This window comes from Struthio camelus, chromosome 1 (genome assembly GCF_040807025.1).
Source record: "Struthio camelus isolate bStrCam1 chromosome 1, bStrCam1.hap1, whole genome shotgun sequence".
Lineage (NCBI taxonomy): Eukaryota > Metazoa > Chordata > Aves > Struthioniformes > Struthionidae > Struthio > Struthio camelus.
This window is the reverse complement of record NC_090942.1, coordinates 25,658,238-25,671,112: the sequence shown is the minus strand read 5'-3', so window position 1 is coordinate 25,671,112 and position 12,875 is coordinate 25,658,238. Positions and strand designations below refer to the sequence as shown.

At 43.7% G+C, this 12,875-nt stretch overlaps 1 protein-coding gene across 2 annotated transcripts in view; it reads right to left on the bottom strand.

Moving 5' to 3' along the window:
• Positions 1-7,465, bottom strand: part of AASS (aminoadipate-semialdehyde synthase) — a 33,546-nt gene extending 26,081 nt beyond the window's left edge. The window contains exons 1-7 of one of the 2 annotated variants that reach the window (XM_068932193.1): positions 7,279-7,465; positions 4,435-4,655; positions 3,028-3,204; positions 2,292-2,376; positions 1,458-1,525; positions 1,194-1,340; positions 83-161 (exon numbers count right to left, since the gene is read on the bottom strand). In XM_068932193.1, coding sequence (XP_068788294.1) covers positions 83-161; positions 1,194-1,340; positions 1,458-1,525; positions 2,292-2,376; positions 3,028-3,204; positions 4,435-4,647 — 769 coding nt within the window. In that variant the 5' untranslated portion in view covers positions 4,648-4,655; positions 7,279-7,465. Of the gene's footprint in view, positions 1-82; positions 162-1,193; positions 1,341-1,457; positions 1,526-2,291; positions 2,377-3,027; positions 3,205-4,434; positions 4,656-6,978 lie in introns of both variants that reach the window. The other variant, XM_009687332.2, reaches the window with a different exon arrangement.
• Between the last annotated feature and the right edge of the window lie 5,410 nt (positions 7,466-12,875).

The following is a 12,875-nucleotide window of genomic DNA, read 5'->3' as shown; positions in this document are numbered from 1 at the left end:
TAATAATAATTAGCTGTTACAGAACAGTACTTGGATAAAGAGAGCTCCAATGTTTTTATCACATTTATTGCCACAGCATTACCTCCAGATTTGGAAACTTCCTTTAACTCATGTGGTTCCACAAACTCACATGGGAGGGCATTAAACATTTCTTGGGCACCCTGCAGACCAGAATTAGGATTCAGAATGAGCAGATAATTTAAAGGCAGTGTTATACTGTTCATTTGGTGTGTGAAAACTGATACAAAAATGACAAGTACAACTTGACAGTCCTGCCAGAGAACGTCTTCAGAGACATGCATACTTATTCACACATGCCCCCACTCAACCAAACAAAGCTGCCAGGGTTCTGTACTGAAGTATCAAGGAATCCATATCATTCTCCCTTACTGCAGTATGCCTGACTCACAATCCAATGTCTATTTTGTATTTCGAATGGCAGAGCTGGGAGGCAACTCAGCCACAACAGATGGTTTTGTTGCCATTCCGAGGAGCAGTTTCTCTTTAGAGAACACACCTGAGGCCACTGCTCACCAATCAGGCTGCTCTAAAGGCAAAGAGCGTCAAGATGAGTTTCCCAAAGAGATATATTGACATAGACTATTGACAGGTCTTTCAGGCAAGCCGCCCTTTCGTTCAGTAGGCACTCCTATTTGCATAGGCAATGATTTCACGCTGTAGCTGGAGCCTACGAAACAGAGCTTTGTTGCCAAAATTAGCCAGGGACTCTTTTCCCCTAGGTTCTATAAAATGGCTCCAAACACTGTCATTTGTGAGCCTAGCCAATGCTATAAAAACAGCTGAAAACATACTCAGTAAGTGTTAGAAAAGGTAATTCTTTCTCTATATGTTAATGAGCTGATTCAACTTACCTGGTGAGCCCAAAGTCAACACAAAGGAGAGAGTCAGACGAATATCATGAAGGTGAGAAAGAGAAGAGGAGGAGTAAGACTTAACCCATTTCTTTGTGGTAAGAAGTTGGTGTTGTCAGCCATGACAGGCATGATCTCATGTTAAAAGGCTCTAATTTAGGGTATGTAAGAAATTCCTACTGACAAAGGAAAAATTGAAATCCAAGCAAACAAAATTAACTCATCTTAGCCCATTTAATGTGATGTCTATGAAATGCCAAGCTACTGGTAAAAGTTCTATTACAAATAAAAAAGCATTTCAATGTGGCGATAGATTCTTACCTTGGAAACATTACCAGTGCCTGTAAACACAAACGTTAAGGGCCCAACAGACTTCGGCATCAATCCCAGTGAAATTTCATACCCAGCGTCCCGCACAGCCTGTACAGCCTGACTGCTGTTCCTGTAGTTATGTGCCATCCCAATGTGCTGCAATCAAAGGCACAGAAACATCAGGTAGTATACTTTAATTATACAAATAGTGATCATTACCAGATATTCAAACATCATTTTGTTAAAGAAAAATATATATGCAAATGCTCTTACCATGAGTGGAGTGTGGTGTCCCAAGGCTAGAAATCGTAATCCCAGTCCATGTAGGATGTTGATCATTCCTATTGTTTAAAACAAACAAACAAACAAACCACACACACACACACACACACACAAACCCATATTAATTATGAACATGCACAGTTAGAAACTGCAGAAACTGACAGATGTATAAATCAACCTTTATATTTTCGCCTGTGTTTCATTATTAACATTTTGCTTGTAAAGAAAATTAACATAAACCCAGGGAAAGAGAAAAGGAAATCTACATAATCTACAGGCCAAGATCTTAAGCCTTTTTTGGCCTACATTATGCATTTCAGCACTGTTTAATGTTCAAATATCCTTTTGTCAGATGCTTTCACATCACCAAGATGTACAGATTCCAAAGAAGCAGCTGATAAAAAGATATTTCTGAAGAAACAGAGTGGAAGTTCAGCAGAAAGGAATGAGAACCATGCTTCACAAAAATCAGTGTAAATAGGTAACAAAGTGACAAACAGGTATTGTTCAAACCTGCAGGACTGGCAGCAGCGATTTCTTTCAAAAGCCTATTCAGTCAGCTTCATGGCATTTAGTCTGCCTCAGATTAGGTTGAGCAAACAGATAGGATTTCAAAACAACATAAAATAGCAGATTGGTAGAGAATCCACAGAGCTATTTGACGTACGCTCTCATCAAAAAGTAAGCAGCAAAAAATATAAAGAAAAAAGCCTTTAAAAGCAACTCAGCAGTTAAAAATGCCTTGCAAGCCTCCACTTTCAGGAAACATACATAACCAGAAGTATTACATGAAGTTGCATGTTGCCTTCACTTTATGCACTATACCTGCTACACCAGCCCACTTTCCAAAGGCCACAACTCGCATTCCTTTATGATCAACCATTTTCTCATAGTCAATCAGTCGAATTTCCTGAAAATACACAGCAAATTGAGTATTAAAATTTTCAGTGAATGCACAGAGTCAGCGGCAGATTGCTTGTCCAGGAACTACCTTTTCATATACCTTCACCACGCTTTGTGGTACAAGCCCATGCACATGAACAACGAGGGCAAATAATTTGTGATAAGATTTTAAAATAATAAAAAAATATGTACAGGTGGCATTGAATTTGTGTTTTAAAGAGACTGTGCACTGCATGTACGCTCCTGGCGCAAAGCACCCCAGCTGCCTACCCATTCACATCCTCTGTCAAGAGGTCCCTTGCTTCTGAGTGAATTGGCTGCCTTCATCTTACATAATGACCGAATCACACTCTGGCTTGACAACTATCTCATAAGCCTTTGTGCTCACACAGCACGAACTTCTCTTGAGCAAGCCACACTTACAACTTACCTGTCTTATGCATTTAAATACATTAGCATGGCAAGCACAAGATCCACTCGTGAGAAAGACATACACTGTTCCAGGAAAGAATACTGAGAACAGTCCTCACTAGTTATCTGCAGATATGCATGTTGAAAGCAACTACACTAGATAGGGTGCTTTCTACTACACTTCAGTATTAAGTTCAGTTTCCACCCGATGCTAACAGCAAGTGGTCTTCATTACAACAGCATTTACCTGTCGTAGAATCTCATCCAACAGGGACATGTTTGCCTCTTGGGCTTTAATAGTGTGAGAGAAGAAGGCATAGTTCTTTTTAGGGATTAATTTATCCTCTGGAGGTCTCTTCACCCCCACAATCAGAGAAGCCTCAGAAATATCTTCCTGAATAATGCCACCTGCTTTGACATAATCCTATAAAAGAGAAAAATCAAGGTAAATTTTTCTGGGGTTTTTTTCATGTTAAGATCTCAACACAAAAGTAACTAAAACAGCATACAAAGCAGAAACAAGTTCCTACATGCGATGCGTTCATAAAGGTCTTTATTAAAAGGGGTATCAAATCTCAAACTGAATTTCCATGTTAATGCTCTACTACACGAGGCCAGGGTGTAGCTATATATTAGTAAAATCATTCATCTTAAATTCACAGGCTATAAAAAGAATATTTTGCTGCATTTAAAGTATCTTAAGTATTGCAATAGTGAACACTTCTCTGTAAAATGCTGAAATACTTGTGAATAAGTTTACAGAAATCTGTCAGACTAAACTGAATCCTGATGAAGTTATGTTATTATAAAACTATGGAAGACTACATCCAAGTTGAAGAGCAACTTCCTAAAAAATGTTTTTCAGTGTCAGAATTTATTTTTACTCTCCCTAAACTCAAAAATATATCCAAATACCAGCTTTCAATAAGGCAGTAGCATATCTAATAAGGTCCATGCTTTGTTGAAAACCAACACTGCACCTTAATTAAAGGGTGATATGTGCAACTGATCACTAATAATTCCCTACTTATGTTTGAAATTTTATCTGTTGGCTCAGACACCTTACAGCAGAGTATTACTGGAACTGTATGAGCTTTCAGTCCTGCAGCTCAAAGCATTAAGGAAAAAAAAAAAAACCTCTCCTCATTTTACATAGAAAGACATTAAGACTCAAAAACTAAGCAACTAATTACCTCACTGCATTTTCATTTAGTCTGCAAAAGCCTTTGGAAGAAATCATTGTTCAAACAGGGACGGAATTCACAAATGGAAGGTTCATCCTTCCTCTTAATCTCTCTCTTTTTATACGCTTTTTTTAGTGTTGCCTTCATACAAAGAGAAGACAAAAATACCCGTGTTAAATGAGAAATTCCCAAGTCTCTACTCCAAGAACACCTAGAACCTCCTCACCCACAGACAAAAGGAAGAGAAATCAACTACTACTCCAAAAACCTATCAGCGTGCCAACATTACACTAAAGAGCTAACAAACTACTTCTTTTTCCCTGCACTAAAACAAAATGATTCCTCATTTAACAAGGACAGTAATAAGAAGTTTTCTTTGTTATTTATATCCTGTAAAATATTATTTTTCCCCTGCTATAGTTAATAATTAACCTACGGATTTGCTTTTCTAACTCAAAATGGGACCTTACCTTTTCATGTATGGCTCTCCGGTTTGAGGGTTGCACCAAGACTTTGTATCCCATTTGCGTCAATTCTTTAACATGCTTTGGTGCTAGAGGCGCTCTTCTCTCCCACGCGTTAACATCTTCTCTCCTGATTGCCAGCACAGACTTACGACGATGCCAACACTTACAGTAATGGACCACAGACCTACCATTTGTGCGACTAAAGGCTCGGAGCATGGTAAAGCCTGATGGCAGCAAAGACAAAGCAGTAAAATATATATATATATTAAAAAAAAATATATATATATATAATATATATATATTTATATATATATACATTTCAAAAATAGTTTGTACAAAAGTTTTGGTCTCCTTTACCATCTGCTGTAAAACACAAATCAGCTACTAAGTACTTTAGTTATAGCCTACTTTTGTGAGACATTAGTTTACTTTCATTCCTAAACATAAAATGTTTCAATAGAAAATTTTAACTGACACTAAGCTGGCACGTACTTTGTTACGTCTCACTTTGGTGGGGTGACTTCAGAGAAACAAGTTGCTTATACTTCTGTAAAGGAAGGCTTTTATTGTGTTCAAGGTACCAAGTTTTTAATGACACAGCTTACAAAGAATACTGGAAACTTAACGATACCAACTGAATTGATCTGACAGTACAAACATGCAACGGCCAAGGACTTAACAAAGCTTGCACCAAGAACAGTAAGAAGGCAGTGATAAATGCATAGAAAGAAGGAGAGTAGAACACCGGCTATAATGCAAGCAGTTTATTAAAAGAGAAAGCCCAGTGTGTAAGAGAGATGCTAAGTATGTTTATACAACTAATTCATATACAAACTGTGAACATTAAAGGACCATAACTCTGTTGCTTAGTAGTCAGGGTACATGTGGCCAGGAGTGAAAGGTTTTCTTCCTGATATAGTTTTACAAAAAGTAGAAAAGCTTCCTTAGGAGAGATTTGCATTGCAGAGAACTATCCCTTTATTTTCTCTCGCCTCCTCTTCACCCCTAGTGAAGCATATCTGCCACATTGCTCAGGTTTTATGGAAATGGCAAAGGTTCTCCACATGTCCAGCAACAAACACCTGGAAGCCTAGGGACTCCAGATGTTTGTAGCATTAAAAGATGAGGATGTTAAAGATAAAGTCTTTAAAGATGTGAATTTTGTTCCAAAACAATTCTAACTGTTAGAAATACTTACTTGAATCTTTGCTATCATTTGGCAAATCTTGTTTGTCCTCATGCCTCAGTCTTATAAAATATCTACACACCTAGGATTCAAGAGGTCCTGTTTAATTCCAGCCTTGCTTAAACAAGAAAACTAGTATGCTAAGGAAGGCATGAACAGATTCACACAGCCCTCTACAGTAGCTCTCAGTGTGAGCGCTCCTACCTCCTCTAAACTTGCCCACCAGCAGAAGCTACGGCACCGAAGCTGGAGTTATTTTACAATACTACTCTGCAGTATGTTAAAAGGACCCACAAAGAGCATGTCCACTGCTTTTGAAAGTAAAGAAAGTCATGTTATGCAGTGTCACTGTTACCCTGTATTGAAGCATGACTATGACAGTAGGTTGTATTGAAAAGCCAGTGTACTGTACATCTCACACCCAAGCCTGTTGTGAACTAAATTCCCTCATACAGACAAGACCTACAAGAAGAAAAATGCTGCTTTCAAAGGAGAGCGAGCTGCCTCGCAGTTAGTGCACAACAGGCACTCCACATCCTACAAGGGAAATCAGCACCGTAAGCAAACATTTGTGTGACCTCGGACAGGCCAAAAGTTAATACGCATGCCTCCCTGTGTATGCTTAGGCTTAGCCAGTGAGATACTGATATCCCATCGTAAAAGTGAAAGTAACTGCAGAACTCAAAGCCCACGGATGGACAGACCTCGTAAATCCCTCAGTCCTCTCTCGTGCTCCTCAGGGCGCCCTCTACCAAAGCCAATTCACGGCGGTCTGCTGCAGGCCCACTTTTACAAGAAGACTATGCAATACGTTTTTCCCCCCCTTAAACCACTGCCAAGTTCTGGAACAGGACGGAACACTTGATACTTAGTCTATTACAAAAAAACAGTTAAATTAAATTCGGCACGAAATCACGCTTTCTCCAACAGCAAAGTCGTGGAGAGCCTTACTGCCCCCTCCACCCCCGTGCAAACCAGTGCCCTAAGCAAGCACCCCCAAAGCCCCAGCGCAGCCAGACCACCAGGCGCACCTGGCTGGGGAGCCGAACAGCAGTGACCGACCATCGCCTGCACCGTGGCTATGACTCTGAGTTTTAGCAAGATAAAATATCATTGAGCAATATACCAGGGGCAACATAATAACAGCACTGTATTTGATTACAGCATGTGATTTTAGCATGATCCTGTCTCCACGGCAGGGAAGTTTTGGCAGTTTTACTAGCGCACTGACAAGGAAGAAAAGCAAGAAAAAGGAGAAAAGCAGCAGAAGCAAAGAAGAAAAGCAATTACTACTTAAAACTTATACAAAATAAACTGTGGGGCACCGTAAGTGCACTGTCGCCTCCCTGCCCCTCCTGCACCTGGTATGACAGTGTCGCTGCCTGCCTCCCATGAGGAAGGCCGACACCGAGACGCAACGATCCTCACGGAAAGCGAGAGGGGCCCAAGGAGGCAGACGGACGGGGCAGGCGCGGCCGGACCGGACCGGACCGGACTCGGCGCGGCGGGGGCGCGGGGAGCCGCCGGGCCTGGCCGAAGCGGGGGGGCAGGAGAGCTGGGAAGGGGGGGGGTCACCGGGCCGCGCTGGCTCCCCACAGGGGGGCGCTGCTGGGGGAGGGGCACCGCCGCCTCCCCGCGACAGCCGGTGCCGCCGCACCTACCTCAGCGGGGCTGCGCGGGGGGCTCGGCCCAGTTCAGTTCGGTTCGGCTCGGCTCGGCTCGGCTCGGCTCGGCTCGGCTCGGCTCGGCTCGGCTCGGCTGCCGCCTGCGGCCGACGCCCCCCCGTACGGCCGGCGCCGGAGGCGGCAGCCAACCACCAGCCGCCCTCGGGCTACACCCTTCGCCGCCGGCCAATGGGGGCGTGCCCTGGCCGTGGCGTCACGGTGGGCGCGGCGCAGGCAGCCGGCGGCGGGCGGGTGGTGGGGAGCAGCGGCGGGGGGGCGGTGGCCGCGCCGGGCCTGCGGGGCTCTGCGGGGAGCCGCGCGCAAGCCCCGCCAGGCCTTGCAGGCTCCCTGCACAGTATAACTTCCCCTATAAAACTCCCCGCGCTGTCGTAACGTCCCCTAAAACTTCCCACGCTGGCGCAACACGCCCTACCGACTCCCCACGCCGGCGTAGTGTCCCCTAATACTCCCCACCGCCAGCACAACGTCCCCTATTGAGTCCTCGCATTGGCCCAACGTCCCCTGTCAACTCCCGGCGTGGGTTTAATGTCCACTAAAACTCCCCACACTGGCAAATACCCTCTAAAACTCCCCACGCTGGAATAACGTCCCCTAAAACGCTGCATACTGACCGAACAGTCCCTACCGGCGCCCCCCACCAGCACAACGTCCCCTGCAATTCCATGGAGTCCCCTACAGACTCCCTATAGCGGCACAACATCTCGTACAAATTCCCAGCACCAGCCTAACATTCCTTATGTACCCTCTACCCTGGCATTACGTCCTGCTCTGGAGAGTACACAGCCTTCCCCCCGCCACTGAAAGCACCATGCAAGAAATATGAATAGCCACAGGTGCTAATTATACGGCAGGGCACGCTGCAGATTAACTGTGGGAGGCATCTATGGCATCGCCACCCCAGCGGCGTCTAGGATCACTGCTCTCGTGCTGAGTCCAGCACGGCCGCTCCTCCAGGCACCGCGGGCACGGGGCGGGCAGCGCACCTCCACGCGCCTACGCAGCTCCGGGCCTCCTCCGCACGCACGCAGTGCTTGGGCCAAGCAGAGACCTGTCCCGGCTGCATCACAGCCTTGTTTCTCTCCAACAAATTCCTGTTCAGAAGGTTTTCCTGCATGTGCCAACTATACACTGGCTCAAATAATTTATATACATTCAATCACATTGCTCCTTACAAACATTTTTCTGTAGAACTGTCTTTAGCATGGTACATGAAACATTAGATGTTATTTCTTACAAAAAGTCAGAAATTATATATGATTTTTTATGTATTTTATTGCTAATTTTCAGCTGAAGATTAAGCCTTAAACCTGGTCTTTATGATTGATTTCACCTGCTAAAGCTGGCATATAGCAATTAAAAATTGGATCTTGTGGTTATAAATCATGACAATTATGATAATGTACAAGAAACCAGACAAAATCAGAGTTATCTGCTTGATTTGCTGGTGAGGAAGGCCTTTTCTGTTGGAGAAAGGAAGGCTGCATTCTGGGAAAACTATACCTTAGTGCGATTCTACAGGCAGATGCAGTTGCTGTTCTCAGTTTCTATTAGCAAATTTAAGGACGTTGCCATAAACCATAAGAATTTGAAATATCATCTCTGCAATTAGGAGAAGTGATTAGGACTAAAGAATCTGAGGAAGACTTTGTTCACATTCCACATTGCAATAGCAAGATCTAACTAAAACTAGGGAGAAGTTGGAGCTTGTAGAGCAGCCTGCAACTACTCACTATTTGATTTCTTCTTAAGAGAGATTTAAATTTTGACTATTTTTATATGTTCAGAGATATCTGTTCATAGATTACATTCTCCTTATATTTGTCTTCCTTTTCTTTCAAATATTCTCTTCTTTCATAACTAGATCCTGAACTTTCCCTCTCTTCCTCTGCCCCTCCCCCCCTTTTTTTTTCTGATGGAAGCCTGCTTCTGGAGGTAGAGTATCAGACTTAAAATATATTCTGTTTTGAACTCAAGTTCCCCATTTGTAGAACAAAACATTTTTCTAACTCAATAGCTTAGCATGTAAAGATGAATAAATATATTTTTGTTTATGCAGTCCTTATAAATTACAGCAATGGGGAAAGTAAATACTTACATAGGCTTAATCACAAGCTTGTTATATGTAAACCAACAGATGGGCTAATTTCCTCTCTTGCAGAAGACTAAACAAATGAAGATTAATAGAGAGCAAAAGGATCAATAGTAGCAATTATGTTCTACTTAAGAGCTGGAAAATAGCATCTAAGTCTTGACCTGCACTTAAGTTTTGCTTCCGTGTTATAAATTATATATGAAAATAAAAAAACTTACTCCTGCCTCCTAACTTCAAACAGACTTTGTTAAACTAACTAAAACTCTAGCCTTAACAGTGATTCAGAGGCCCCAGGATTGCTACAGTTTATTTTGTCCAGAATTAATTCGAACTATGACAAGGCAGGCATGCATGTATGTTGTCCCTACCAAAAGAAGGGTGGCCAGTGTACCCTGGGATAAATAAACTCAAAAGCAATAAGCTCTGAAAAAGCTATTCGTTTCGTATGTGCTGTTCGTTTCATCATTCAAAGCATTTTTACTGAAGTGAATAAAGTTTCTTTCACCCTTTGAGCTTCTTAATTATTTTAGAAAGTGCTGGTAGGTACGGTGGATGTATTAAACTCACCATAAGCTTATGACATGTCCTAGAGCTTCCAGCCTACTGAATTAATACACTTATTTTCTCTCCCCATTAAGTGATTGCAGGACATGGACTCATTTCTCACAGCGATCCCTTCCAAGTGTCATGTAAGCACTTCTGATCCAGTACAAAAGGTGCCTAGTGACAAGCCGTGTTAGAGAGACAACTTATTTTGGCCTTATTTTAATAGTGTTAAAAGTTAAAACTTATGAACTGTCTAAATTCAGGCTTGTGAGTTTATCCATTGGTAAAGTCGATGTAATTTGTGAGACTTAAAGTCAGGTAGATATTTACATACCTAGAATGAAAAAGAAGCCTGGAGTAAACTTGTAGCTGACCTAATTGCCCTCTGTCACCAGCTTATTTATAAGAATGACACGCTGAATAAGCACAACCAGAAAATATTTAGCTTCACTCTACTCTACATCAGGCTGTTTCCCAAACTGGTAATTTGGCATCTCTTTGGAGAAGACACTCATGGCATCCGGAAAGCAGGAGCTCCTAAATCCCCAACTGACAGCCACTAACCCCATCTCCTCCCAGGACCTCTCAGGTAAGTACAAAAAGTCAGTTTACAGGAGAAGAGGCTAGAGGGATGTAAAGACTGAAGGGGAGGATCCGGGCTGTAAAGTTTCAGAGACCAGGAGGTAAGGGTTATGGAATGAGACCTGGGATGGATCAGTAGAGACTTTACGGATTTCATACCTCACCAGGCCATTCTGCTGGACAGACTCAGTAAGGTTTAGGGGTTCTGTAAGAGTACAAAGTTTTTCTCTCCCCTAGTTTACTGCCGCTATTCTCTGTCCCCATCCTCAACGTACAGAACTTTCAACTTTCTCATCTTCCTGCAGGACCTTCATCCCTTTCCTTACCTTGCTAGGGTACAAAGCTACCAGCTAACTCCTGGACCTGTCTCTTGCCCACTGAGGTGTGAAGTCTACAGCCCACCTAGCATCTAAGGCTGTCTCCTACCTGCCTTCAGAAACTCCCCTCCATCCTCCTGCTCTTCTTGGTCCAATGTCCATTGCAGAGGGAAGGGGCTAAGTCCATAGGTGAGAAGAAATGGTGAGGAAGAGCTGGCTAGAAGGACTATAAGAGGACTGGGTTTGGAAATCGTCCCGCCTTGAGAACAAGGGCAGTAACTGCCCTGACTGAGAACAAAGATTACAGAATCACAGAATCACAGAATCACAGAATCGTTTAGGTTGGAAGGGACCTCTGGAGAGCATCTAGTCCAACCTCCCTGCTCAAGCAGGGTCACCTAGAGCATATTGCCCAGGATCACGTCCAGACGGCTTTTGAATATCTCCAGCGAAGGAGACTCCACCACCTCTCTGGGCAACCTGTTCCAATGCTCTGTCACCCTCACAGTGAAGAAGTTTTTTCTCAGGTTCAGATGGAACTTCCTGTGGTTCAGTTTCTGCCCATTGCCTCTTGTCCTGTTGCTGGGCACCACGGAGAAGAGGCTGGCCTCATCCTCTTGACACTCCCCCTTCAGATACTTGTACACGTTGATGAGATCCCCTCTCAATCTTCTCTTCTCCAGGCTGAACAGGCCCAGCTCTTGCAGTCTTTCTTCATAGGAGAGATGCTCCAGCCCTCTAATCATCTTGGTAGCCCTCCGCTGGACTCTCTCCAGGAGTGCCATGTCTCTCTTGTACTGGGGAGCCCAGAACTGGACACAGTACTCCAGGGGAGGCCTCACCAGGGCTGAATAGAGGGGCAGGATCACCTCCCTCCACCTGCTGGCAACACTCTGCCTAATGCACCCTAGGATCCCATTGGCCTTCTTGGCCACAAGGGCACACTGCTGGCTCATGTTTAACTTGTTGTCCACCAGCACTCCCAGGTCCTTCTCGGCAGAGCTACTTTCCAACAGGTCAGTCCCCAGCCTGTCCTGGTGCATGGGATTATTCCTGCCTAGGTGCAGGGCCTTGCACTTGCCTTTGTTGAACTTCAGGAGGTTCCTCTCCGCCCACCTCTCCAGCCTGTCCAGGTCCCTCGGAATGGCAGCACAGTCTTCTTGTGTGTTAGCCTCTCCCCCCAGTTTAGTATCATCATATACCTCATATACATAAATCACGGCTCTGCACGTTCAGGTATTGGCCAACACATACATTCCTAGAAGCCACCAACCTTCCTAAACTTTCAAGTAAGTAGCCTTCCAAGTAGGTAGAAGTAAATTAGAAAGCTGTAATAAAAAGCAACAAAAAGTGACTTTCTAGCTCAGAAGACATGTGTCTTTCAAGGACAGCATATGACTTCAGCATTAACAGAAAACACTGCCAGTCCTATTTCCAGATGCGATTAGGAAAGGAACTGTGCTCAGAGACTGCTAACTTCCCCCGACCTTTGTGCCAGTATGCATTTTAGCAGCCAGCCCATGGAAGAAGATAATTCTCTGCATATATGGGGATGGCAGTATATGGTATTCAGTGACCAGAACTCTTACACACAACAGGAATAAATAATACACAATTTTAGCACTTATTTTTTAGGAAAAAAAATCTTTTAGTAGCTCACAGATATGCCCTGTTAGCTACTATGCAGTATACTCATCATTTCAAGGGGAGAGAAGAACATGTCTGCATAAAGCCTGGCTGGGAGGCTGTTTTTGAGTCCAGATTTGCTGACCTCACAGACTGCTCAGATACAGTCATGTGTGTGTATATGACTGTATGTATATGTCCATGTATCTGTCCATGTATATGTCCATGTGTCTTGGACGAAGCCTTGGACTAACCTCTGAGCCTCCATACACTCTCAATTTGGCCCAAGATGTCACACAGAATCACACAGAATCATAGAATGGTTGAGGTTGGAAGGGACCTCTGAAAATCATCTAGTCCAACCTCCCTGCTTATGCAGGGTCATCTAGAGCATATTTCCCAGGATCACA